This window comes from Cololabis saira, chromosome 5, assembly GCF_033807715.1.
Source record: "Cololabis saira isolate AMF1-May2022 chromosome 5, fColSai1.1, whole genome shotgun sequence".
Lineage (NCBI taxonomy): Eukaryota > Metazoa > Chordata > Actinopteri > Beloniformes > Belonidae > Cololabis > Cololabis saira.
In genome coordinates, this window is record NC_084591.1 from 40,190,885 (window position 1) to 40,216,796 (window position 25,912).

The 25,912-nt window shown below is 41.5% G+C and overlaps 1 protein-coding gene across 1 annotated transcript in view; it reads right to left on the minus strand.

The window, feature by feature from the left end:
• Nucleotides 1–25,912, minus strand: part of wwox (WW domain containing oxidoreductase) — a 161,303-nt gene that overhangs the window by 82,612 nt on the left and 52,779 nt on the right. Inside the window, exon 8 of the mRNA XM_061722046.1 lies at nt 19,279–19,543. Coding sequence (XP_061578030.1) covers nt 19,279–19,543 — 265 coding nt within the window. The remainder of the gene's footprint in view (nt 1–19,278; nt 19,544–25,912) is intronic.

Genomic DNA, 25,912 nt, shown 5'->3' on the forward strand with positions numbered 1-25,912 from the left:
TTAAAGGGACCTCTTTGCCCTGGGTGTGTGTGATATTGACACTTAGCTCCGTACAATAAACTTTATTGGCAAGCCCTGCTTGATTACAGCACTAAACTAGAATAACAAGGAATATGGGAGGAGGGGACGTGGATTATATACTAAACAGACATTAGCAGGCTATATTCAAATATCTAGTGCATTTTAATAGTAAGCCTTGAAAACCCAGGAACTAGCACTGAGCTGAAGCTGAAGAATAAGTCTTCACAATGGAAGGATATTATCAAAAAGAAATAGGCCTATGGTTAAACAAAAAAAAAAAAAATGCAAGACAAGAGCAAAGAGATATATTCTGAAGGATGGAGGGAACGAAAGAGGAATAGATTTTCCGTCATTGATGATCTATGGAAAATACTCTGTCTATTTTCAGATATACTGTTAATGGCTGCTTGCTGCCATTAAAATCGTTGCCATCTCAAACTTAGCTATTCACGTATTGGCTCCTGCTGCATCTAATATTCATCTGCTGGAGGTCAGTGGCAGTGGTGGCATGCTTATAATTTGTGTACACAAATTAAGGATGGAGACCACGAGTGAGCTGAGATCACACACAAATACAAAATTCTGCACTTGGAGGATGCGGTCCTTGAACGAAACATATACTCAAACTTCTGCTGAAAATAAGGTTATATTGATTGTAACATATATCTAAATGGTATCCGCAGCAAGAAGTAAAGTGTTTTAAACATTTTGATGTCGAGAGAAAATAAACGTTTGTCATCTTACTGAGCAAACAGACCCTGCAATTATTTCTCAACAACAGTATCTCAAACAATACCTGGAGGCAAAGACTTAGCACCAGCCTATTCATCCTGGATATAAAATAACCAACTAAAGTTCTAAATCAATTAAGCTCAACTCAGGGGTGAAGCAAAAGGTGGTGTCTTATTCAGGTGCAAACCGTTATGTCCTAACTTTCAGTATTTTGTAATAAACAGGAGACAGGGAGATTTAAATCAAAGTACTCAATGAGCCCTGAGCTATTCACACCATTACTTCAGTGAATAGTTCATGCCACTTCAAACCTGCCTAAATGACTCACAGCTCTCTGCACAGGTCACCAGCGCCAGTGCAAAAACATGCTTGAATAAATACATATTTTTTGTTTCATTCATCCAGCCCTGCAACAACAGACTCTCTGTGACATTAGGTGATTCCACAGGAGCAGAAGCTGTCCCACAACTTCAGCACTTACTGATCAGCTTTCTCTCCTCAGTCAGTTGAACTACAATGACCCCTACTGGCCTCAGACGGTACTGAGTTAGCGCACAGCTCACACAAAGAGCCTGCACCCCTTTGTGAACTTCAGGTTTTTTCAGACGGTCTGGATATCTCAAACAGAATACACAATCAAGAGAGGAAGAAAGGTCACACATCCTGCTGCAAGTATTGATAACAAATCGGTCTTGTATTTTGCTGCTTTGAGTTTCTTCCCTTATTTTCTGTCATTTATCTCCATCATGACCCCCAACCCGCTTCTCATATCCCTTCTTTTTTTCTCCCCCCTCTTGAGGCCTTGGCACCCTTGGCAGGGTCTCTCCTGCTGGGTGGGTTGGCAAAGCTGCACCTCTGATTCACCCACAGCGTGCCCTCTGGCTTAACAGGCTGGCACAAGGACACTGCGAGCAGAGTTGTGAGAGGAGGGCAGCAAGCATGGAGCGAAATCTGATAGAGCTATACATTACTGAGAGTCAGTTATCACAGATTACGGGAGCAGAATGAATGAAGATGTCTGAGGTGCAGGCAACAGTTTTAGGCCTGTGGAATTTGTGGGCAAGGCAGAAAAAGTGCGATCGGCAACTACTCTTTCTGTTGCATGCATGTCATGAGAAAAAGTGTGGAGAGAGACGCAGCCTCACCTTGAAGAGCCACTGACCCCACACACCTTTATGGCATCTCCAATTAGAGGAAAGGGAGGGAGGACGGGAGAGTTACAAAGAGGGAGAGACAGAAAGAGAGAAAGAAAGAAGGGGGAGAGATGTATTTCATAAATGTAGTTCCATAAAGAGCACTGACCCAAATGGCATTCAGTAATTCTTCCCTGTGCCAGAGGAGGTTGGATAATCAGAAACTTCATCAAGCTCACCCCTTCCTTTTTCTGCTTCCCTCTGTCTGCAACACCTCCTACCGTCCCACCCTCTGGTGGAACCTCTTAAACAAAAATTGTGTGTAATAACTGCATAACGTATACGGTGCATCTGGAACATGCATCAAAGAGCATCCCGCTATCCCCACTCCATCGCTTCATTTTAATTAAACAAGTTTCCTCCATTTGCCATCTCTCATCTCTTTGATCTGTTCCCGTCCGACTCGCAGTGAAGGAAACTGGTCTAGCGCCACTTTATGAAAGTAAAACTGAAGGATTCCTAACAGTTGCCGCTGAATCGAACAAACCTACAAATAAAGATATTAGAGAGTTAATTCAAGAGATACATGAAGTAGCAACAACAACAAAAAAAACTATGCGTATGTCCTCTTCGTGGTTTGTATAGGTGTTATAAAAAAGAAGAGGAACAAATTCCTTTTTGAAACCATTCAATGAATTCTTATATGTCTTAATGAAAATATTGGCAAAACATATCATATCTGTCACTGCCATGTTGAGACGGATATGGGAGGACAGAAATCTGAAAGAAAATAATACAATTAAGGTCTGTCTCAAGCACCAAGTTTGAATCGATCTACTCCCTCTCTTTTCCAATACGCTATGGACTTAACATGGACTTATTCTTTCTTAAGCACAAGTGGGACCACTCCCTCTCCCTAGGGCGCAACATTCACACGATGCTTCAAAAGAACATTTTGTTTATATGTTCAATACCAGAAACATCAATAAAATTATCCATTCATTAATTTCCTCTTCAATACAAATTTAATGCAGAGCCACGGAGTAGCCAGCTCATATCCAATAAGGACATCTATCCCCGATCACTCAGCATTGTGCTTCACATTGCACACACACGCACATCAATAGGATTGTCCCTAAAACAGCTATTCCTCACAGACTGACTCAATACTGTAGAGACGGGGGGGTAGGAAGTAAGGAGAATGAGAGTGTTAGGAGACTTATTATTTCTTAAGCACAACAGCCAAGGTGAGAGTCTTGACATTGGGTGGTCAAACAGAACAAACAGGGAGAATTTCTGCTTATAGGTTATTGTGTAAACATTTGAAAGGTCTAGTTAAAGGTCCTGTAACACCAAATGTTATCAAGGAACTGCAGCGTGGAAAGATCCCCTCTGCTGCGTCTCCTCAGGTCACTTGCACTTGGGCAGAACCGGGGTACATGAACGCACCATGAAGACGCCAATTCATACAGACAACTTCCACCTGTGCAAGTGGATATTATCCCCAGAACAGAAGGGAGACCACATAAATAAAATCACGCACAAAGAAATGCTTCCATAAAGTGAATTCATTATTAGCAGTCTTTTTAAATGTCCAATATAATTATACTTATTTACTCTGCTGACCAGCGTAACCTCTCTTCCATGGAGACCGACCAATGTCCTGCAAGGAAAATAGTAAGTAGCCTAAATAAGTTGTGTCAAATAGTGCAGAGGGTGGAGACGATGCAATCCCCCTTAAATCCCTGACAGCATGTGGCGCTTCAAGGCCTTCAGTTGTACAGGAACATTGAGCCAGAGTTAGGCCAAACAAGCAGCTTATTTTACTTTTTCTTTTTTTTTTATACTTCAGCGTTCATCAAAGAGCTGACTTAAGTAAAAAGTTGTATCTGCTATTTATATTTAGTGCAGAAGTTAAAAAAAATAATGACAACTCTAAAATTAATTCATAATTACAAACAAAAAAGTACAGATAAGGTCACAAGTAAAGAATACAACTCTCTTAATTCTCAGGATATAATAAAAAAAAAAAAAAACAACTAGTCCATCAACCCTGCAGAGAAAACTCATCTCAGACTCTTTTTTTTACAACTTTATTCCTTTTCTCACTACTCAAATATATGTGACCCTAGGTGAGAGTAACAACAAAGACCAGTAAACATAGTCTTGCATTTTGGCTCACTTCTCTCTTCACCAAAACAGACCGTTACAGAGCTGCACCACAGCAGATGCTGCTGCAATCCACCTGTCAATCTACTGCTCTGTTCCTCCCTTTCTTTTGAACAAGACCCTAAGAAACGTATGCCCCTCCACATGAGGCAGTGCCTCACTCCTGACTTTTTTATATTTGGTGGTGGTGATTCTCATTCCTGCCGCTACAAACTCGGATGACAACTGGACTAGGGAGAGCTCAAAGATGCCCCATCCGATGACACCAGATGAACTAAATCATTAAAGAAAAATAGAGAGGAAATCTGCACCTCGACATTCAGTTCTGACACAACAGAGCCCACACTTTTCCTCCTAAATCTGAGGATCTGGATTCTCTGCTCTCTAATTTCCCCATAACTGAAAAACACTCTTCTTGAAAAGGGGAACCACCACCCCAGTAACAGTGTCATCTTCTATAATGAAATTGGTTTCAGACTCAATGAGCGATTTAACTCAAACTACAGCTGCTACACCATCTTCTCCACATTTACACGTTTAAAGTGTCAAAAGTAGAAGTGCTGTCATGAGAACATGTCAGATTAACAATATAAAAAAACAGGAGTATATTTTTTTGATGATTAATAACAAATGAAATCCATTTAAGCCAAAAGGATACTTGAATAGCATGCCACGTGAACTGGATTTGGAAGAATATTACACACATCTTCTTTTCACTGTGACTTCTGTTCGGAGCAGGAATTCTGAAATCAATGGCAGGTACAACAGTGCCATGCTCCCGAATGCAATCTATAGCTCTCTGTTGCATGTGATTATAAAATGCAGGGAAATGTTATCAGTATTGGATATCATACGGCCACTGCACCCAGCTGAACTGTAGCTCCAGCAGGCCCGACATATACACATCAGACAGAGCTGCGAAATGGGTGTGTGTTTAACATGTTAGATCTGGCGAAATGACACGAAATCCAGAGTTCATAAGTCAAGTAGAGTCAAACCAGGTAGACGATTGGATGATCAGGTCTGAGTGTAATGACTAATCAATGGTTGAATGCATTAGCCTAATCTAATGGGCCAGGTGGGAGAGGACAATGCTAGATGCATGGAACACATGATTGAGCACAACACGCAACAGCAATGCAATCAATAACACATGGAGTGGTCTAACCCCATGGGGTAGCGAGGGTAGGTGGGGGGGGGGGGCTCTTTTCGGGAGCAACCTGCTCCACCGGCATTTAAGACACACATTGTGAATGCCTGTGTGTCTGTGTGTGGATATTTGTGCAAATACAGGTATGTATGCCTGGTTGCTTAGTTGAGGACGATAAAGGAACCAAGCTGTATTAGTCTGATTGATTGGATTATGAAATGAAATGAGGGAAATCAAACATCTTTCTTTTAGGGCCAGCAACCTCGCACACCTCAGGGAGGAGATACTATTTGTTTTAACTCTGATAAGAGAGGTTGATGCAGTGGGAGATAGAACAAATGAGAACAATGCATGAATGATGGCAAGTTCTGTACTTAAAAAAAAAAAAAGTACAGAACCAAGTTGAAAACCAAAAATAATGTGAAGGAAATTAATCAGTCAGTTAACACAATCAGAGGAAGGAAATGTGAAGTAATATTCATATTTAAGTGTGTCCCAGGAGAAACAGAAAGCATTGTCCCCTGTGTGTTATTTGACCTTCCTTGACCTTCCTAGCCACTTGTGATTGTGACTGGCCTCTTAGGTTCTGCTCTCTACATTACTGAGGTTATTCACATCTCCCGCCCCCAACAGATGAAAGTATTAATGTGATAGTGTATAATGTTAAATAATTATATGCAGTAGGAAGTAACGAATTACAAATACTTTTGGTACTGTACTTAGGTGGATTTTTCAGGTATCTGTACTGTATTTTTAGCATTTATTTTTCACAAGACTTTTTACTTTTACTCCCCACAGCTAAACACAAAAATGTGTACTTTCTACTCCTTACATTATCAAAACTTGTTACTTTTTCAGCCTACACGGATGACAACATGACGCAAAAGATGTAACTAACTAAAAAGTTAAATCGAGTGAGTGTGCGTCACAATTATAGACTGTAAAAGCAATGGACAGAGCATTGAGACACGTGACCCAATCATTTCTGTACAGTGGTTTTTAAGCTTCGTTTTCTTCGTCCTGCACGCAGCCATGCTGCTCAAGAATCCAACAACCACATGCCCGCCATATGTTAATCAAAGTCAGCTGTGGCTACCAAGCGCCAACCATCTACTACTACTACTACTACTACTACTACTATTACCATTTAGCAGATACTTTTATCCAAAGCAACTTACATCTGAGAGAACAACACAAGCAAGAAATCACATTGGAGGGTCTAGCATAGCTAAGTGCTGGTCAGACTGCTGAGAGTAAGGTTGGACACAGGTACTGCCATACTAGTGCTAGAATTTTTTTTCTAGAATTTATTTATTTTTTGTTGTTCCCTTCTCGCCAAACACAACAGTCGCTTTATACAATAAAAGCTACGTCTTAAAAGACAATCTAACTTCAAGATTGACACTCATGCAGAACTAAGATTTCTTGCAGTTCCTCGACTGACCGCTAGAGGCTGGCTCCAAAAGCAAGTCAATCTCCATTGACTCCCATGTTAAAGGGATTGTGACATGAAAAACACATTTTTCTTGATTTTTTGTGTTTTGTTGGGTGTCTTGACATCAATTACACCCAAAAAACAACGAACTTTTAACATTCAGTGTATTGTGTGCTTTCTGGGATTTTCCGCATAACTGTGCAAAAACGGCGCACCTGGTTTGGTGGCGGGCCGTGACGTCAGGGCCCGCTAAATCACCGCCCCCTCCACCCAGCTCCCTGCCTCCTCTCCTCTCCAGCGCACCATAAAGAGTGATTTATGGTTCTGCGTTACACCGACGCAGAGCCTACGGCGTAGGGTTACGCGGCGACGCGCACCGTACGCTGAACCCTACGGTGTAGGTTCTGCGTCGATTTAACGCGGAACCATAAATCAGGCTTAACACGGAGCTGTTTAGTGTTTAGAGCCTCTTTTGTTCTAATCACCGGAGGAAAACTGCTAAGAAGACCCGCGGCCACTGACTGGACTTAAGATAAGGGGACACTGCTGCTTGCATGCCTTTATTTTTATGATTGTTTGCTGTGGTTCGCCCTGCTGCTTTTCCGTGCATGCTTCGCCTGTCGCTCCCGGCTTAACTCTCCGACGCCGCTGTGAGCGTATGGCTGGAGGAGGAGGAGGTTTGGAGGAGGAGCGGAGCAATGATTGACAGGAAAGGGGGGAAAGGAAGCATTTTTCACGGCGCAAAAAAACACTGTAATAAAAAGCCAGGAAAAGAGTACTAGAGTGAAGTTTTTCTTGTTACACTCTTTTAGACACATTTGAGGGATGTTGGCCAAGACTTTTAATAGTGTTAAAAGCATGTTAAAAATGATGTCACAATACCTTTAAAATGTCTAACTTTAGATCAGAAACAAACATATTTACAACCTGGTTCAAAAAACAATTTTGGTCTTAATCGTCTGATTTCATATCCATGTTAACTCTGAGAGGACTAAGAATGTTTTGTACCAAGCCAGAGTTTATATAAAGCAATATTTTTTTTCTAATATGATTGATTGACAGCCGGCTCAGCCAATGGTTAGCCATCATCACTTCCGAGTAGTGAAGCAACCCTCCCCCTTTTATATGAACCCAGCATCGGCTAAACATCGAGCCAACATGTTAAACGATATATCCCGCTCTAAATGTCTGACGGAAGCTCTGCAGATATGGAGCTTGGAGCAAAGCTAACTTTGATTGACATGCGACAGGATTGTTCCTGTCGGCTTCCAGAGCGATATCGTGGCTGTGCCCTCCACCTTTAGAGCAGAAATGTATTTCTTTAGGAGCCGGTCTCCAGCAGCCAGACGAGGAACTGCTGCCAATCTTATTTCCGCATGAGCCTCAACCCAAAATGTAGATAGCTGATGCTTGGTTACGATAGAGAGAAAATTTGCAGCACAACATGGAGGAATAAAGGGATCGTGGGAGTTTTGTCGAGTCCGACAATCATGCCGCATCGGAAAAACTAGTCTTTTCATATCCATGGTCGTATTTAACATTCAACGTTGTTGGCTCCAAGAATAATTCTGGTGTACAAAAATGTGGTAAAGTGCATTTTCAGTTGTTCTTATTAGCTTTTTTAAATTATTATTTTATGGAAATCACTTTACAACTTTAGCAACAATTTGGGACCTCTGGTCAGTTCAGGCTTAATCATAAATAATTTTCAGCACACATACTGTGTTCAGTGATTTTCTTCTCTAGATTTTTCTTTGTTTCCAAAATATGTGTTACAAATTTATTTTTACTTAAGTATATACTTTCTTACTTTTACATGAGTAAAGAAGGTGAGTCTTTTTTTTTCTTTTTTGCATAAGTGTCTGCACTCCTACTTAATAGAAAGCGAGTACTTTTGCCTTTGCTTTTCTATGGTGAAAGGCCCACAAATCCAACACTGGCATTTGCTAAACACATAGCAAAACATGCAGAACTTAAATACTTGGAAATGTTTACAGGAAAAGAAAAGTTGACAAAATACTGTTCAGTTCACAAAGAGAGTAACCGCGAGGAGAAAAAGAGATGACAAGTTAGGGACAAGAGCCAGTCAGAGCAGAGGACAGACGTGGGTCAATAATTGCAGCACATACTGCTGACACTGCACCGCACCGCACACACAAACACACATGCCTTCACATGCACCGGTATATAAGAGATGAAGAGATAGCAGACCAGTCACTCTACTGATGTGATGCTTTAAGAGGAGGACAGTAGGGGGGGTATTTATTTTTGAACTCCTCCCAATTAGGGACCAAACTTGGTGTTAGTGACCCCTCCTCAGAAAAGGGGGGACAAAAAATGTGTTCCTGTGTCAGAAGATTTCAGCAATTTTAAGATTCAGTTCAACCAAATCACAAAGGTCTGCATTCATCCAAAAGTCTTGTGAAACTGTAATCATTTTAATTGGATAATCTTTTTTAACTATAAATAAAGAAGCAACTTCTGCAGGTTCTAGGGTGAAGTCAGGAAAACATTTGTATAAAAGGTCTGTAATTGTGTTGAAGAGTAGAAGACTATGGGCCCGATTTACTAAAGGTTTGCGTGTGTTAAAACGTGTGCAAACTTGACAGCACCCGCAAACCAAAGTGCCAGCTGATCTACTAACGGCGTGCAAAAACGACTGCGTCTCTCAAATGCGCAAAATTGCACACGCAATTCAGTTAGTACTTTTGCCCTGATGAATAATCAATATGGGGCGTACCCGGCAGAAATCCTAAATACTGGGAGGGGAAGATGCAAATTGCTCCATTTACCACACGCAATGAGATTTACCAAGCCTGAAAGTAATTGCGTGTATTGTGATTGCGTCTGTATTTAATACGTTCGAAAGGAAGGTGCTAATCTGCTGCTGCTGTTATTGTGGCAAGGAGGCGACATCCAAAATCAAAGAATACGCAGAGACAGAGTCTTTATTCTGCTGCATGCTATTTTAAAAATGGTTGCACAAGTTTTATTAAAGGCCACTTTTTCTTTAGTTCTCCGCCTTATATCTTTGCCACCTTCTCTTATTGTGCCCCCCTCCACTCGCCCACAAGCAGGCCAAGCCTTTGTGCCAAAATGTGTATTTTATTGATTACTTATCTTATTGAACGGGAAATCATCCTTCGTAAATTACATTTAATTAAAACCCTTGCTTATTAATCACAAAACACAGGTTAAACATCATGACCAAATCCGCTCCGACCCGGTGTCAGGATCAGCGCAGAGACTGCAGCTTCGCCTGAATTATGGATCTGCGTTAAATCGACGGCGTAGCCGACGGCGTAGGTCGCGGTGCGGTGTGCGTCGCCGCGTACCCTACGCCGTCGGTTCTGCGTTGGTGTGACGCGGAACCATAAATCAGCCTTTAGTGTGCGCTCTGTGCACTGTTCTGAACACTTCTCTTCTCTTCTTTCGGATGATGGTCCCGTCTGTCACACATTTACTGTCAGTGTTTGCTATATAATATATAATATTTGCAATATACTGTGGACATCCGAATAAAAACTTAACTCATAAATAGATTGAATCAAAGCGCTCTCCAGCTCTGTGTCTGATTTGTCTTTTTCTCCTCAGATCATGCCGAGCACGCGGGGTCACGCAAACCCGACCAATTAAATATTAAAATAAAATTCGGTCCTGTGGCCCGTTTTTCTATTTCGTATTTTTGATCTGTGCCTAAAATTGAAATATGAAAAACCAGACGTTTTTCAGTTTTTTGTGTTACCAACTGCATTTATTCTATCGCAGGTTTTCTCCGATATTGCGTTTCTTTTGGTAATGTTTAAATTTATTTGGTGTAGTTCATGAATGTGTTTATTTGCCTCTTCCACTAATATCTCTAACTCCAACTCGTCAAATTTCATTTTGCGCTTGTGACTTGTGACTGTGCATTCCATCCACTCTCCATGGCGCAGAGTTTGCGCTTGCAAACCTTAAGACACGCAACACCTCATTTAAATACTGCTGTTTGCACCTGTTATCAATTGCGCACGCAATCTTAGTTGATAGTACTCTTTATTTAGGATCTTAGTAAATCGGGCCCTATGTGTTAAAGGTAAGATATCAGCAGGGTTTGGTAACCTCATCTTGCTCACGACCAGTCAAGATTTGATGCAGTCTGTTGGGTTTCTTAGCTAGGCTGTTTTTATGAATTGACATTCTATGAACTTTGAATCTGGACTCTATTAAAAAAATAATTGGACTAACTGGATTACAATGACCTGGACTGGATTGGACTATAAATGAACCGACTCTTGGTTGTCTTTGGACTGTATTAAACTTGTCTTGTCTTCCAATGTGCACACTGCCAGGACCATTGTTCAACAGCCAATAAAATGTACAAACAGCCTTTACTTCATGGTAACAACTCAATGGAAAAGTCTTGTCTCCTAAAGCCTTAATCATCTGATTAATCAGTTCTTCCATGTTAAATCAAATGTATTGGTGACATAGATGGCTGGAAAATGCAACGTATTTGAAAACCTCATTTACTTTTCAAGGAAAATGAGATGGAAATTTTGACACTTACTTATTTGCTCATCTATCTAGCAAATTAATCATAAAGAAATTGCCAAATTAACCAATAATGAAAATAATTAGCTGGATCCCTCATGCTATTCCTTACTAAGTGTGCCCACTCTAAACGCACACTAACATGGAAAATCCCCAGACATGCAATTTATCTCTTAAAAGATGTGAAGTGAAACCGTAACTTTTTGCCTTTTCTTTTTTATTTCATTCTCTTCGGAGTGTGCATGTTCTTATGCGTATCCGCTCACGGTAAAAGACAAGTCTGCGATGGGGGTCTCTCCATCTTTGAAATGAATTAGCGAGCATTGCCTTATTGAGTGAGGCTCAGTGTTTAAGTGAAACTGATGAGAGATGTGTGCGCGGCGACGACTGGGCTATAAGTATGTGGCTGAGGTCACAGGTTAATCCCTATTGATTTACTCCACCGTCTGTATATAGCCGCACAGGAAGACAAGAGACGAGAAGCCTACTTTACAAGCCATCAAGAAGAACAAATGCGGGATAAAAATCGCTGTTTCACACACCTTCACCTTCATACGAACACACACATACACACAAAACAGGCCGCGTTAAAAGGGTGAGGACAAGAAAATTAAGGATCATTTAGCCTCTAAATAGGTGCTTTAACATCGTCTACTTAGACAGACCGCAGATCGTGACCTCCTAAGCATCAGCGTGAGATATGATCATTGGTTTCATTTCTGCATGTTCAAATTATAAAGAGCACTTGTCCTCAATTAAAACAATTCAATAGATAAGAGAGGTATTTCAGGGAAACTGAAGAAGCACAAAAAAATAAAACAACATGCTGGCACATTCGTCATTTTGATGACAGATTTAAAAGCTACCATCAAATCTGAAATCATGGCGACCCCCCACAGACCACCTGAACAACATACTTAAGAAGAAACCCAAATAATACCTGAGCCAAGCTGTATTTATAAACAGCCTCCTTTACAATCTCATCCCACAGGAGGACAGGTGAAATATTACATTAATATGAACAACTATTAATAATAGACCCCCCCTTCCCCCAACTGTTACCCCATCACTCCTTCCCTCTCCATCTCTATCTCTCCCTCTCTCTGTCTCTCCGCCTCTAATCCTATCATGCGGGCAATAAGTGTATGCACCATGAGCACATTTAATTTCTGCGGTTGGTTTTCAGCGAGCCCAGAGGTGAGCCTTAATAAGGATCAATGGCACTTTATCTGGGACAGCACCCACTTCACAGCATGCAAATTACACAGCAACCCTTAAAAAAAGAAATGGATTTAATTAAAAAATGTAGAACCACGGGCTCTGGAAATTCAATTAAAGGATTTATGCAAAGGTTGGCTAGCTTTTTGTGTTGCAGTTCCTGCTTATATAATGAGCTTTTCATATTAAAAATCAATAGGTAATCTGGGCTGGGAGATCGGCTGCTTATGTACATTTTTGAAATCAATTTGAAAAATAGTCCATCAGCTCTGTGTCACAACAAAGAGGGGAGGGAGCGGTGCGCGCATGTGTATGTGTGTGTCAAGTCGTGAGGGTCAGTGGGAGGAAAAAAAGAAAACATTGCAGGTGGACTGGCGAGAAAGGGGTGATAGGTTGCCTATTTTCTTCCCCTCTGAGGGTTAGAGAACAAAAGCTGTGATACTCTAAGGGTAAGAGGGATGGAGGCTGAAGGTGGCAATGTAGAAAAGTAGGGGGGTAAGTGGGTAAGGATGTTTGGCCTGGTCAGTTTCTAGCTCTTTGGCCTGTTCTGATCCCCTCTATTAGAGAGGGAGTCCCTTGGCCATAAGGGCCTAGCTGTTTCTGACCTGTGGCTCTGAAGTAATTTAGCCTCACTCCAACTCAGATTCAGTCCAGAATCAGACAGGCCCGGCCTGGGAGACATCCTAATGGCCTCCCCGAGGTGTCTGGAGCTGGAGGAGCCCAGGGCTCGGGGTCCAGGCTTTAAGTGAAATTTCCTTCCTGACAATTTTTTTACTGTGTGAAAGAAACGACAGCATGTGAAGAGACATGGGTAGAGCTAATGAACACTGTGTATGTAATGACAGGAAACATTATTGCTCAGAAGAAGAAAAAAAATTCAAAGGTTTGCAAGAGAATTACAGCCTTTCCTCTTCATTGTGGAGGGTTTTCAACAATGATGTTGTTCATGCCTCCTTCACACTCGTGTTGTATAACTATACGCAAGCGCGAGGGGTGAATGACTGACTGCATACAGTAGCGGACTGTCAGCATTTGATTGGTTCTTTATTGATCCAGACACGCTTTCCATCACATCAACTCATCCACAATAAACCATTTACACAGTTTCCCTGTGCAATGGACCATATAACCAGGCCTCGGGCCATCTTTGTTCACCTACTTCATGAGTGTGTGTGTGTCTAAGCGTGCGTGTTTTCTTAATGAAATGGTATCTCCATCGACAATAATCCAAGTAACAGGATTTGGCAGGAACACACATGTCAATACAGCCAAATGGGATTGTATGATTTTTATCCTATACCAGCACATCTTTCTCTCCCCCATGTATCTCTCTGTCCCTCTTCCTCCATATCCCTTTTCATTTCCATAGGTTTTACAGGAGCACAGCAGGAAATGTCTGGCAGGAATATACCACTGAATTAATCAATTTCTCAAAAAAAAAGATCTAAATCGTGGGCCTTTTAAAGGGAAAGGAAATCTGTAAATCATCAGAGAAGTTTACTTTGAGTGGGTGAGTCTCACTTGACATAACGTGCAATAATCTGTCTACACTACTGAGGAGAGACTTGCACAGTGTTTCCAGTCAGACTGGAGCTGACCCCCCTCCTGTGTAGCTCCTAATCATCCAAGAGGACTCTATTACAGCGGCCTGGCAGCTCATCTAACCCCACAGAGGAGAAAGGGGAGGGCTGGTGGGGAGATTGGGACCGCTGCTCCCCTTTCTTTCCACATGGCTGAGCAGCACACACACACATATATACACAGTTCCCAGGTGTACAGTCGAGCTTCTGCGTCTCTGGGTTACACCAGACAAGAGATAGAGCATCTGACCTTATGTCTGTCTGCAAGAGAGAAACCGATACCGAAGTGAACGGTGGCTGCTGTGCCTCACTGTACGTCTGTTAAACAGTATGGTAATGCCGGTGTCTCTCTCTTGCAGGAGCTTGTTTCAGGGGTTTTAACCCCTGAGGTGCAGGGCTGAGCTCCTGATCACAGCAGGAACGCCTCAACAGAGGAGGCTTTGGTAGTCCCACATCTCCTGCCTGAACCACTGTTTTTCTAAGGCAGCGCTGTCTGCTGGTGCCTGGTCAAAAGTTCAACGTGTGCATATGTAAAAAGGTGGCTGGGTGCCCGAGGCAGGATCCTGGGTACAATAATCACGCTAAAACACTAGGAAGCATGGGACGAGGCGGGAGCACCGATGAAAACCAGCCCCTTGGGAAACTAATTTGTCTGATTGGACCAGCAGAACTTTTTAGGCATGTGCCCAGTACATCACCCCCCCACCCCCTCCCCTCTCCCCCCTCTCTCTCTCTCTCCCTCTCCCTCTCTCATGAGGTACTATAGCTCCTTCCCACATTGGTCTCTCCATTCAGCTCAGCACTGTCTGTGCCTATAGTTAAAGTATAGATTTGATGAGTATAGGCTGAGGCCAGCTGCTCGGAGCCTGAGGGTACACTGATCTTGAGGGAGCAATCAGTCAGTCAACAAAATGTCACAGGGTCAGCGATCCAGCATGGCAGCATGGTGACGACTTCACAAAGGTTATAGCCCAACTAATAAATGCAGCAGTCACTGAAATTCATTATGTGCTGTTTAAATGTGAGCCCAGACTTTTGGTTCAAAGTGTACAACATATACGTACATGGTCTGGAAAAGGCCTCAAATTCTAACAATGCAAGATCAAACAGATCACCCAAAATCTGTAGAAATAAAAATCTGTGGGTTAAACTGCCGCAGCTAAATTTGCAAAAGTAAGATAAGGGCTGCTTTTTATTTTATTTTTTTCCCCCCATCTCTCTCTCTCTCATTCTCTCTCTCATTCTTGCCCTCACTTAGGTCTCTCATACAGAGACACACCACTCCAAGCCAGATCATTTAACGCTGATAATCACACCAAAGGACACAGGGAAAACTCCCACACTAAACACGCTGATTTCAAATTTAGGAAGAAGAAAAAAAAAAACAGAAGTGAGAGGCCGGGCTGCACAATCTCTGATAAGTAGATCAAGGCACAGGGAGGGGAACATGATGTTAGTGAGAGATAGTTCGGTCGATTAAAATGTCATGGCTGTTTATAGATGTCTTTCTCAACTCAGCAAAATGGAATCAGCGCTGTACATCTGTAGCAGAGTGGGCTGAGCTCTCTGCTAATGGAGAACTTTCTTTCTCTTAAAACATAAAGAATGCAAAACTGCCAGGCCAAAAAAAAATGTTTGGGAACTTTATGAAAAGAAAACAGTACCAAAAAGATAAAAGCAAAGTCCAAAAGTGCTGTTATGTATAATAGTAATAATATCTTTGCAGGTAGTTTTAAAGAGGCACATGGATACAAAAGAGGGTGGCCAGAACTGGAAACAATTTGTTGGGCTTTCTTCCTCATCTGTGTTTTCTGTACATCACCTCTGTGTCTCTGCTCCTTCCTAATATTTTTACCGGCCATGTTCACACCCCAGACTCCCAAATCAGGTTCACACATTAAAAGTTTTTTGACAATTTTGACTTTTGATAATTCCTCTATATTCATTTTCTAAAACGGTCTTGCTGATCTCATACGAATTCAACAAGTATAATCCTTCAGAATAGTTTATCACCTTCACTGCAAACATCAAATTAAAGATTTAGGGCCATTCCAGGTGTTTCAGCAGTCTCCACACTGTGATTTTGTTCATGTGTGTTTCTTCATGTGTGTCTATCAGAAGAGAGGAATTGTATATCACCTGTGCTGCTATAAATCAAACCTGTGTTTTAAATGAGGGGCTGGTTATTTGTGCAAGAACACACATGGGGGCTTTGTGATTGTTTTTTGGAGTCGACATTCTGCTTATGTTTGCATCCCAGAACAATCTCCATGGATCCCGCAAGCGTACGCAAGCAATTAAAGCGATACCATCTTCATATCCTCGCAACCAATAACTGAAATAATATCACTGTTTTATTAAGCCCCTAATGTGGGGGCAGAAGGAGTGAGGAGTGGGATTTTAAAGAGGATACACTTTCAGGGGCCTTATCAACCCCAGATTTAAATAAGAGCAAATGTTCAGCTTAAGGGTGTGCCTGTGCATCTGTGTGGGTGAGGCTGTGTGTGGCTTTTTATCAGACATGAATTTTAGCTAATTGCTGTGTCAGCACACCAGAATTTAATTACTCGCTCTACCTTTGTCCTTTAATATTTACTAACATCCACACTACATTTAATTAACAACATGTAGAATTAACCAGTGCCAAAGTCAGGAGAAGAAAAAGCCGTTATAATAGCACCCAACGCGCTCAGCACCGTCGTTGCTGCACAAACGAGCAGACGACTCTGGCACTCGTTTGGGTACCACCTAAGATTCAGGCCCCGTTTACACGGAGCAAAAACGGAGGCGTTTTCATGCGTTTTGGCCGTTCGTTTACACGAAAACGCAGCTCAAAGTCACCAAAAACGATCATTTCTGAAAACTCCGGCCAAAGTGGAGATTTTCAAAAACTCAGTTTTCACGTTTGCGTCTAAACAGAGGAAAACGGAGGAAAACGGAGGAAAACAGGAAAACGGAGATTTAAGCTTCAGAACGTCACATTATGCACCAGAAACTCACCAGCGTAATGTGTGCGACCTGTGTTTACAATTAGTTTGGCCACCGTCAATATTTTCTTGTATTTTACCTGTTTTATATTCTATATAAAAGACTCTCGTTCCGTCTTGGAATTAAAACCTGAATTATGGTCCCGCGTTAAATCGACGTAGGCTCTGCGTTGGTGTAACGCGGAACCATAAATCAGCCTTAACTGGAAGTTACACGTGTCATTTGTTTATGTTTTTTCCAGGATTCTGATTGGCTGGCATGACGTTAACAGTGTTTTCATGCGAGTCCGTGTAAACGAGGATATTTTTGAAAACGTAGAGGGGAAAATATCCGTTTTTGTAAATACCCGGCTACGTGTAAACGTGGCCTCAAACAGACCAGATTCAGGGATGAAACGAGACAGCAAAGCAATAAAAAGAGTTAAGACAAATGGTTAAAGTACTGAAGGAGGTAGGGCTGAGGGGTGTTTTGCAAAAAAGAAATAGTCAAACTGAAGAAACGATCCGTTTGGCATTTTGTGCTGAGGAGCGGTTCCTCTCATCTCTCATCCTACGTCAAGAGGCAGTGAGACAAATGACAGCCCAAGGCCTCGCGTCTGTCAAACATGATGGATCAGAACAACGCTTCACTAAAACTACCACGCTGCCTTTCAAAACATCACATTTTCACTCCTGTGCATACACTAAATTGATAAAGTGTGAAGAACAGCTAATGGAAAGATGTAATAGTCAAACTAAAGCATATAGTGCATTAGAAGGCTACGGAGCCCAGAGGGGAGACTGCTGCTACCCACTGAAAAGTCTTGGCGAGCACATGACACAATCCACACTAAGATAAATACACATGCTGGACTTTATCAATCATATCCAAAGTGCATCAGGATGTTAACCTCAAAGACCTTGCATCATTTCTTTTGCACACACACCTATGATATTAACACTCTTCCACAAATGCGCACAAATCATGCTGTACTTTACCGCGCACGGCAATGGTGATGCATCACTGGCCGGGCAACTTCCATTTATCAGTGTAAAAAGGGTCAGGAGAGAGGAACTGGTCCATCATATTTCTTCTAAATCTGATATCTGATATTTGGACAAATACATAGAATGCATAGAATTTTATTCTATAATATTCAACATGATTAAGACGGTTTGACCTGTTCTACATTTGAGGTCTTTCCTTGCAGTGACCTTATTAAAAACTAAAAAAGATGTAGAAACTGTAAACACAAATGATTGAAGTGTATTTGCATAACAAGACATACCACAGCTGAAATGTAAAACAATGTTACTTCAGTAATTTTTCCTCTTGTCATCCAGGCTTTACTTATTCTTCTTGTCAGGATTGCTCTGCTGGAGGCTTTGAACAAAACTCCTTAACTGTCAATCTCTAATCTCTTTGGGCAACTTCTCAAAAGTATGAAGTAAAGTCTTTGTGATGTAGTTTTGTTTTGGAGAGAATGTTGTGCACTGAAATGAGTCCCGCCACTTGGACGATATAAAGCTGCATCTTGCACAAATCTTTCAGCTCCTTCCCTCAGCGGCAATGACCCTACAAGGAGCTCTAGGACCAAAAAACAGAGGACGGAGGAGCACAGGGGTAGAGTAACTCCAACAATCGTCACAACAAAGTGCGTCTGAGGTGGTCTAAGTTTACAGCTGCATCTAAATAAAGCTTAAAAAAATGTTGGTGGTGTTTTGTTGGTATCTCTTTGTATTGTCTTGTAAAACAGTGTTCAGGGACATATCTTTTAAATGTACATATGCTCAGGCAGGTCATAGTAAAACAAAGCTGCGTCTCAGACCTTTAAGCAATACATTTTCTGACAGACAGCTTACTTAACACCAGGAGTACATGCATTGTGTAACCTCGTAGTTCGACCACAGCAGATCTGATAAATCATCCGGAAAGACAGGAGAACCGGGTAAAATAAACAGTAGCAAGAGGAAAAGGAAAACAAACCTCTGAATATCTCTATGAGCCCACAACACATCACTTCTCCATCCTTTTCCTGTCGTTTCTCCCAAGAATGTGCCAAAACAAATACAAGCTCAGTTACACTGCAAAAACTCATTTCTAAGAACTTTTTTTTTTAAAGCCTTAAGAATTCTAGTCAAGTCAAATTTTCTTACCACATTAGCAGAGTAACTTTTGCTTAATACATGACAATTTGACTAGATTTAGTAATGTTAGGGCTGTTTTTGCAGTGTAGAGCTGCATCAGAGTCGAGGAAGAAGACAGTGATGCAATGATGCAGCGAGTGTTTCCGTCGAGTTGTTCTACAAGTTTGTGACTGAAGTTGGTTTTTGATCTTACCATGGACTTTGTGAAAGGTCTGGCCAGTGTGAAAAGAAAGGTCATCAGCCACCAGCTTCTGTGAATGGAGGTGTACATCATGTTCCCAGGATGCACTGCGTTGGAAGTCACGCCATAAGGCGAAAGACGTCGGTGAAGCTCGTTGCTGAAGAGGATGTTGCAGAGTTTGGCCCGGTTGTAAGCCAGCATGGACCAGTACTCCTTCTTTGAGGGGGACAGGAGGGCCAAGTCCACCTTGTCACTTGAGTCGAGCAAGTCTGTGAACCTGGAAGACAGTTCACGTGAAGAGTATGAGTGAGACTCGGTCTGTCTCTGTGAGGACTTTCTGACAGCAGACGCGTGATACCGGCTGCATACAAATCAAAGACGTGACATGATGTTCTTTAATTGCCTGCGACGGAGCTGTTAAACTCCAGATGTTTGACAAGGCCCCTTAAACATTACGCTGCTCGTTGCGTTATAATGCAGTCGAACAGTAACATCACAATACATCGACTTGAAAACTACGCTCCATGTGTTGTGTGCTTGTGAGAGAGAAAGGAGAAGAGATATGCTCCAAACCAGTGGAACACATTCTACATATTAATCCAGTCATTAGAAAACAACCAATCAAAATGTCATCTGGTTTCCTTGTTGTGATTTTACAAGCTCGCTGCCTCTGGTTTACTGTCGCCTTCCGCAACATCCTTGCTTGGCTAAATTACAACATCTGCAGGCTTTTCATTTCATGTGCTGCAACTTCGTAACTACTTTAGCAAGTAGAGGTTGATAAATCAATTGCCTGAGCACCAAAAGAGCGTGTGTGCATGTGTGTTTTCTCCCCAATTCGTTCTCACATTATACCGAGGTTGTGTCTAGTAAATAAGACGTTGCAAAGACAAAATGACTAATGCATTATGTAGCGAGATCATTCCAACACATTCATATCACAAAATGTAGATATTTAAAGTAACAAACATGTAAAGTATACATAAAATCATTCCAGGTCATTTCACCGAGGGTACCCTCCATCCTCCTTGTACCAGATCTCATGAAGTCCAAGGTAAAGTAAACCAGCATTGGGTCAATTCCACGGTAAGCCCCCCATGGTGGAAACTGATAAAATGTTCAGCCATTACCCACACGTCCATCTTTCCAATTTTTGTCCCTTGCAGGTCAATGCTTTACCAGCGAACAAGGAGCTTAGGGAATACAGTGTGCAGCCTGGTCAGGGGTCACACACTGTTTGTGAGAGGAGGCTAAGTGAATAAACGGGAAATCAGTGGAAACTGCAAATAACACACACAAAAAAGGAGTGACTTCAGTATGTGCAATCTAAGTCTGGAATGAGGTGGACAGAATGGAAGATGTAATACTAGATATTGTCTACATTCACTCCCTTTAGTGTGTGTTAGTGTGTAACTGACTCTCTCTGGTCCTGCCTTAGCCCCCTTTGAAGAGGTTAAAGTCACTGGGGAAAGGTAAGAATATGTGTTAGGGAGGGGGAACTGTAGAGCCATGACCAGTTGGACAACAAATACAAATTTTTCCAACTCCAACAGCACCCAGTTCATTTTTACACAACCAAAATTTGATTTATGCTAGGTTTATTAAGTGGTTCTAATAATATCTTAATGCAACTTTGGTTTTCTCCTCAGCTTTTCTTACATGGTCTTCATTTATTTTATCCAAAAGCATATAATATCAGCATGACCAGGGGTGGAAAGTAACAAATTACATTTACTCACGTTACTGTAATTGAGTACTTTTTATGAGTAATTTGTAATTTTCTAAGTAGTTTTTGAAATATGTAATTTTTACTTTTACTCGAGTACATTTTGACCCAAGTATTTTACTTCGCTACATTTGAACCCCCTTACGTTACTGAGTACAAAATTTATGGTGAAAATCTTGTGGGCATTTTATTTTGGTTTATTGTGAATAGCAGGATCCTGCGGGCATTGGGCACTTTATTTTGTGTTTGAATACTTTGATTCTGGTTTTAATGTTGTCGGTTGGACAATATGACTGAAAATAGTTTGCACTTTACAGTACAGGTTGTGACTGTCCTTTTTGTCCTGTTCTGCAGAAGTAAAAGGATCATGTTACTGAGCTCAGCTGAGCTTTTACAAGTGTGGATGTGTACTTTAATATGCCTCCGAGTTAATTAAAACAACTTGTGCTGGATTTGATTCGTGACTCATCCTTTTTTTGCATTAAATAACTGAAAGTAACTTTTACTCAAATTACATTTTAAATGAAGTACTTTTGTACTTTTAGTCGAGTACATTTTTAGATGAGTACTTTTACTTTTACTTTGAGTAGGATTTAAGCAAAGTAAAGATACTTTCACTCAATTACAATTTTTCAGTACTTTTTCCACCTCTGAGCATGACACCATGTGAATCATAAAGTCAAGCCGTCCCCCAATTCCTCCAGTCCTTTCATGCATGGCCCGCTGTGTAACATACCTCATACAAGGACTCCTGCAATAGCACTGAGGCTATTTGTCTGCTAGAGTAACTCTGTGTATGTTCCCCTTGTCTTAGGTCACTCTCGAGAGCTCCAATCAATCACTGCTTGGTCGTCTGACTGACTGAAGCCAGGATCAATGCTGTGCACAGACAGAGACTGACTCTGAAACACATGGCTCAGGGCTGTGTGCTCACACACTTAGGCTGCAAGACATCACGCTTGTCTACTGTACAGCAAGAAAAACAACTCTGTGGCGAGAAGTTTCCTAACAAAAAGACAGGCTTAAAAAAAACTAGATGAGAGAAAAGAGGGGAGAAAGGGGCTGAGTCAGGGGGTCAAACAGAAAGGAGCAGATACTTGATCAAAGAAAATTTAGTCCATCCATCAAGCTGATGATACGTTTGATTCATAGTGACAACATGTTGAAGGAAATGAGTTTCAGTGAGTGAGGCCGTCATGTTGGCGATACACAGTAAGTCTTACTGTATATCCGTCAATTTCTTGTGAAAACTAGCCGGTGTCGCAGCTCCAAGCAGCAAGAGTGGATTACTGCTGAACTCTATCAGTGGGACTCTAATACGGCTTAACTGCCAATGCTGGGAATACAGGGTAAACAACAGGATACCACTCACATTCACCAAGACCGAGGCTCGTTTTCACGACATCCTGTGTACATTTTGACAATATTAGAAGAGAAATAAGGTCAAACAAAGTGTTATCATAATTTCACAGACACAAACCATGGTATTCCCTTTTGATTTGTTTTCCCCCTACTAACAAGTTGTACATTTTTTTGTTTCTTATCTGCTTCTGGGGTCAATTACATCAGTGGACATTTTTTCCACAGGTCAAACACCTCAGTGACCTGATGGGGTCATTTCATAAGATATCCTGCAAAGTTGAGTCATTCCCAAGGCAGAGAAGGTCTGGTAAAGGGGAGAGTGAGAGAATGGGCCAACTCTGGGGCAGCGAGTTTTTTTATATATTTCATATACCGTATTTTCTGGACTATAAGCCGCTACTTTTTTCATAGGTTTTGAACCATGCGGCTTATACAAAGGTGCAGCTATTCTGTGGATTTTTCTTCCACCGCTAGGGGGAGTGCTAACCGGAATTAGAATAAAAACTAAGACAAAATAAATGCAAAGAAGAATACGCTACTTCTTCTTTAGCAGATAGAAGTAGAAGCAGATTTCAAACAGATAAATAGATGAATAAATACCGGTTATTTTCTCTTGGTTCTGTCCAGTTTTAATCAGCAAAGTTGCTGCCGTGTTAAAAGACACTGTTAGGAAAGGATCTATTTAGGTACAAACATGTACATCATTTACAGCTCAAAATCCTTCTGTACATGTAGTAAATATCTAATCTAACAACATAAATATCTGCGGCTTGCATATCTTTTTTTCTAAATAGAGCGGATGCGGCTTATATACGGGTGCGGCTTATAGTCCAGAAAATACGGTAAACTATTTATAACAAATGTGCAGAATCTACAGCATATGTTATACTGTATATATATATATATATATATATATATATATATATATATATATATATATATATATATATATATATATATGTATATATATATATATATATATATATCTATCAGGGTAATCAGCATGCTTCTGAGTACGCTGAGCTTTCACACCGTGGTGCCAGCTCACAGCATCTCCTCCCATTCCAGCTAGGGGCTTAATCTAGAGCCTGCTTCATTGAATCCCTCTCACTCTTGCTGAATGTCTTACTAGGTTCAACTAGGGCTTTGCCTGTATACTGTGAAAAGGAAGACAATGGACCATGGACATTGGCTAGGGAGGCATCATTACATTGCTCATCCCGAAAGGTGAGTCTCTCCTCTGTTTTTTTTCTTCCCAATAACCTTGTCCTGATGATGAGTTCCCACGTTGGTGATTCCTCTCAATCTGCTCTAGTCCTAGTTGACTAGGGAACAGCTTCATCCCAGCAGGGACCGCAAGAAGGGAGGGAGATGAGTGTTAAACAGCATTCAGGACCTCAGCGGGCCACTGCAAGTACCATGTTGTTCAGATTCGTCAACAAACCCTCGATCTTCCAATCACCATCGTACTGTAAAACATGCTGGGAAGGTTTGTCCTCACTTGAACAGTTAATATTGTCACGAACCGGGCCGACCGGCCATGACAAAGAGGGAGATGCAACTAAGCCAATTAAAAATGGTTTTCATTAAATAATACCAAATCCAAACCACAAACCAAAGGCTGCATCAGGGATGAGAGAGAGAGAGAGGAGAAGTGCAGCCAGAGCTTTTTAAAGGCTCATTGAGCACAGGTGCTGCCACCTCTCTGATGACCCTCAGCCCCGCCCACTGCCACCTGTAAAGCCTGATTTATGGTTCTGCGTTAAACCAACGCAGAGCCTACGCCGTTGCCGTGACGCCATCGTGAACCCTTCGGACTTCTCCATCACTCCATTTCGCCACGGTGCAATACCCCCCCAGAGCGCTAGGGGGTTGCGTTCTTTTCCGGAGAAAAGAAAAGGCGATTCATGCTCGAAAACCCTCCAATGTGGCTGAATTACAACAATTTTATTGTTATTGTTGTCTCTACTTGATTCTTTGTTTAGCTTCTGGCTTTTCCGGTCACAGTGAACAATGGCGACCGAGAGAGAACCGGAACCGGAAATGCGTTGCTACCAAGCAAACCAATCACAGCCCTCTCGGTCTGCGTTGGGTCTGCGTCGCCTCGACGCGTAGTTACATTTTTTGGGAGGTGCACGTCAGGCTACGGCGTAGGCTACGGAGAACTTCTGCGTAGCCACATACCCTACGGCGTAGGCTCTGCGTTGATTTAACGCAGAACCATAATTCAGCCTTAAGGGAGAAGTCAAGCCAAGGGCAGGAAGGCAAAGAGGGTCGTCACAATATATTAATTTATTTACAAACCTGGCAACCCGAAACAGCCTTCTTACCTGTCTGTGTTCTCCAGAAGGTCTGATGAACCACCTGCCCTCTGTTGTACATTCAGGTTCAATAGCACCATTATCTCTAGTAACCACCACCAAATGACCTGATAAACTCCTGATGGCCCAGTTATACCGTATAAGCCACAGCTCCTTCATAGCCTGCTTAGCAACCACTGTCACTGGTGTAGTGATCACCTGAACACTTCAATCAGCATCCCTTCATCTGTAGACTTCTCCATTTAAACTCTCACTCCCTTTATGTTGAAAAGTCTACACCATGTGACGAATGCTCTTAAACTCCTGTATTTGTTTTCCAGTTGGGATAAGGTCCAGCCCTCCATGAACCCTGAGTAGGACTGAAATGGGTGTGGAAAACACATGAACAAAAAATGTATTTTCATTTACAATTTCAAACATGCAATACCATGTGATAAAAAAAATGAATGCTAAATTTGGGTTTGAAATGTCCCACTAACCACATATGTCTAACCAAATTATGCAATGTGTATTAGTGTTCACTGAATATACAGTACTGTATATATACAGCATGTATACACTATATACAGACTGCAATGGTTTGGTCTCAACACACAATATCAGGGAAAATGTCAGGTTTCGGAATATAATGGAAGGACCCTTCAACATGTTGATCAACTGGAGATTGGACGAGTTGGAAGATCCCTCTACCTAAGTCGCTGATTTAAAGAAATCACCAGCCTACTTTCCAAGAAGCAGAGCCGAAAATAGACTTTTCACTGGAGTTTAAACCAAAAAATTAATCTAAATCCTAGCTAAATAGCTAAATAGCTAAATCCTGTAACATCATCAGCGCTTTTCCCACATGATAAAGAACGTCCCAAAAAAGAAGAAAAAAAAAGCACTACTAAGAACAATCTTATACAAATATTTGTGACAAAATGCATCATAGAAATAAGTTGAATCAGGTTGACATTAGTTACAGCGACTTCATGTACGTAAAACCAATAGGTGATGACTGATAACACATGATACAGAAACGTTAGCCAAACTTCAGCGATGTATTCAGGACATCAAGGATTAGATGTCCACTAATATTTTGCTTCTAATTTCCGATAAAACTAAGGTCATTATTTGTGGTCCCAAACACCTTAGCAAGAAATTAAATTATGCTGTGATGGCCCCCAGCACTACTGTGCAAAACATTGGAGTTATATTCAATCAGGATTTGTCATTTTAACAGCATATCAATCAGATT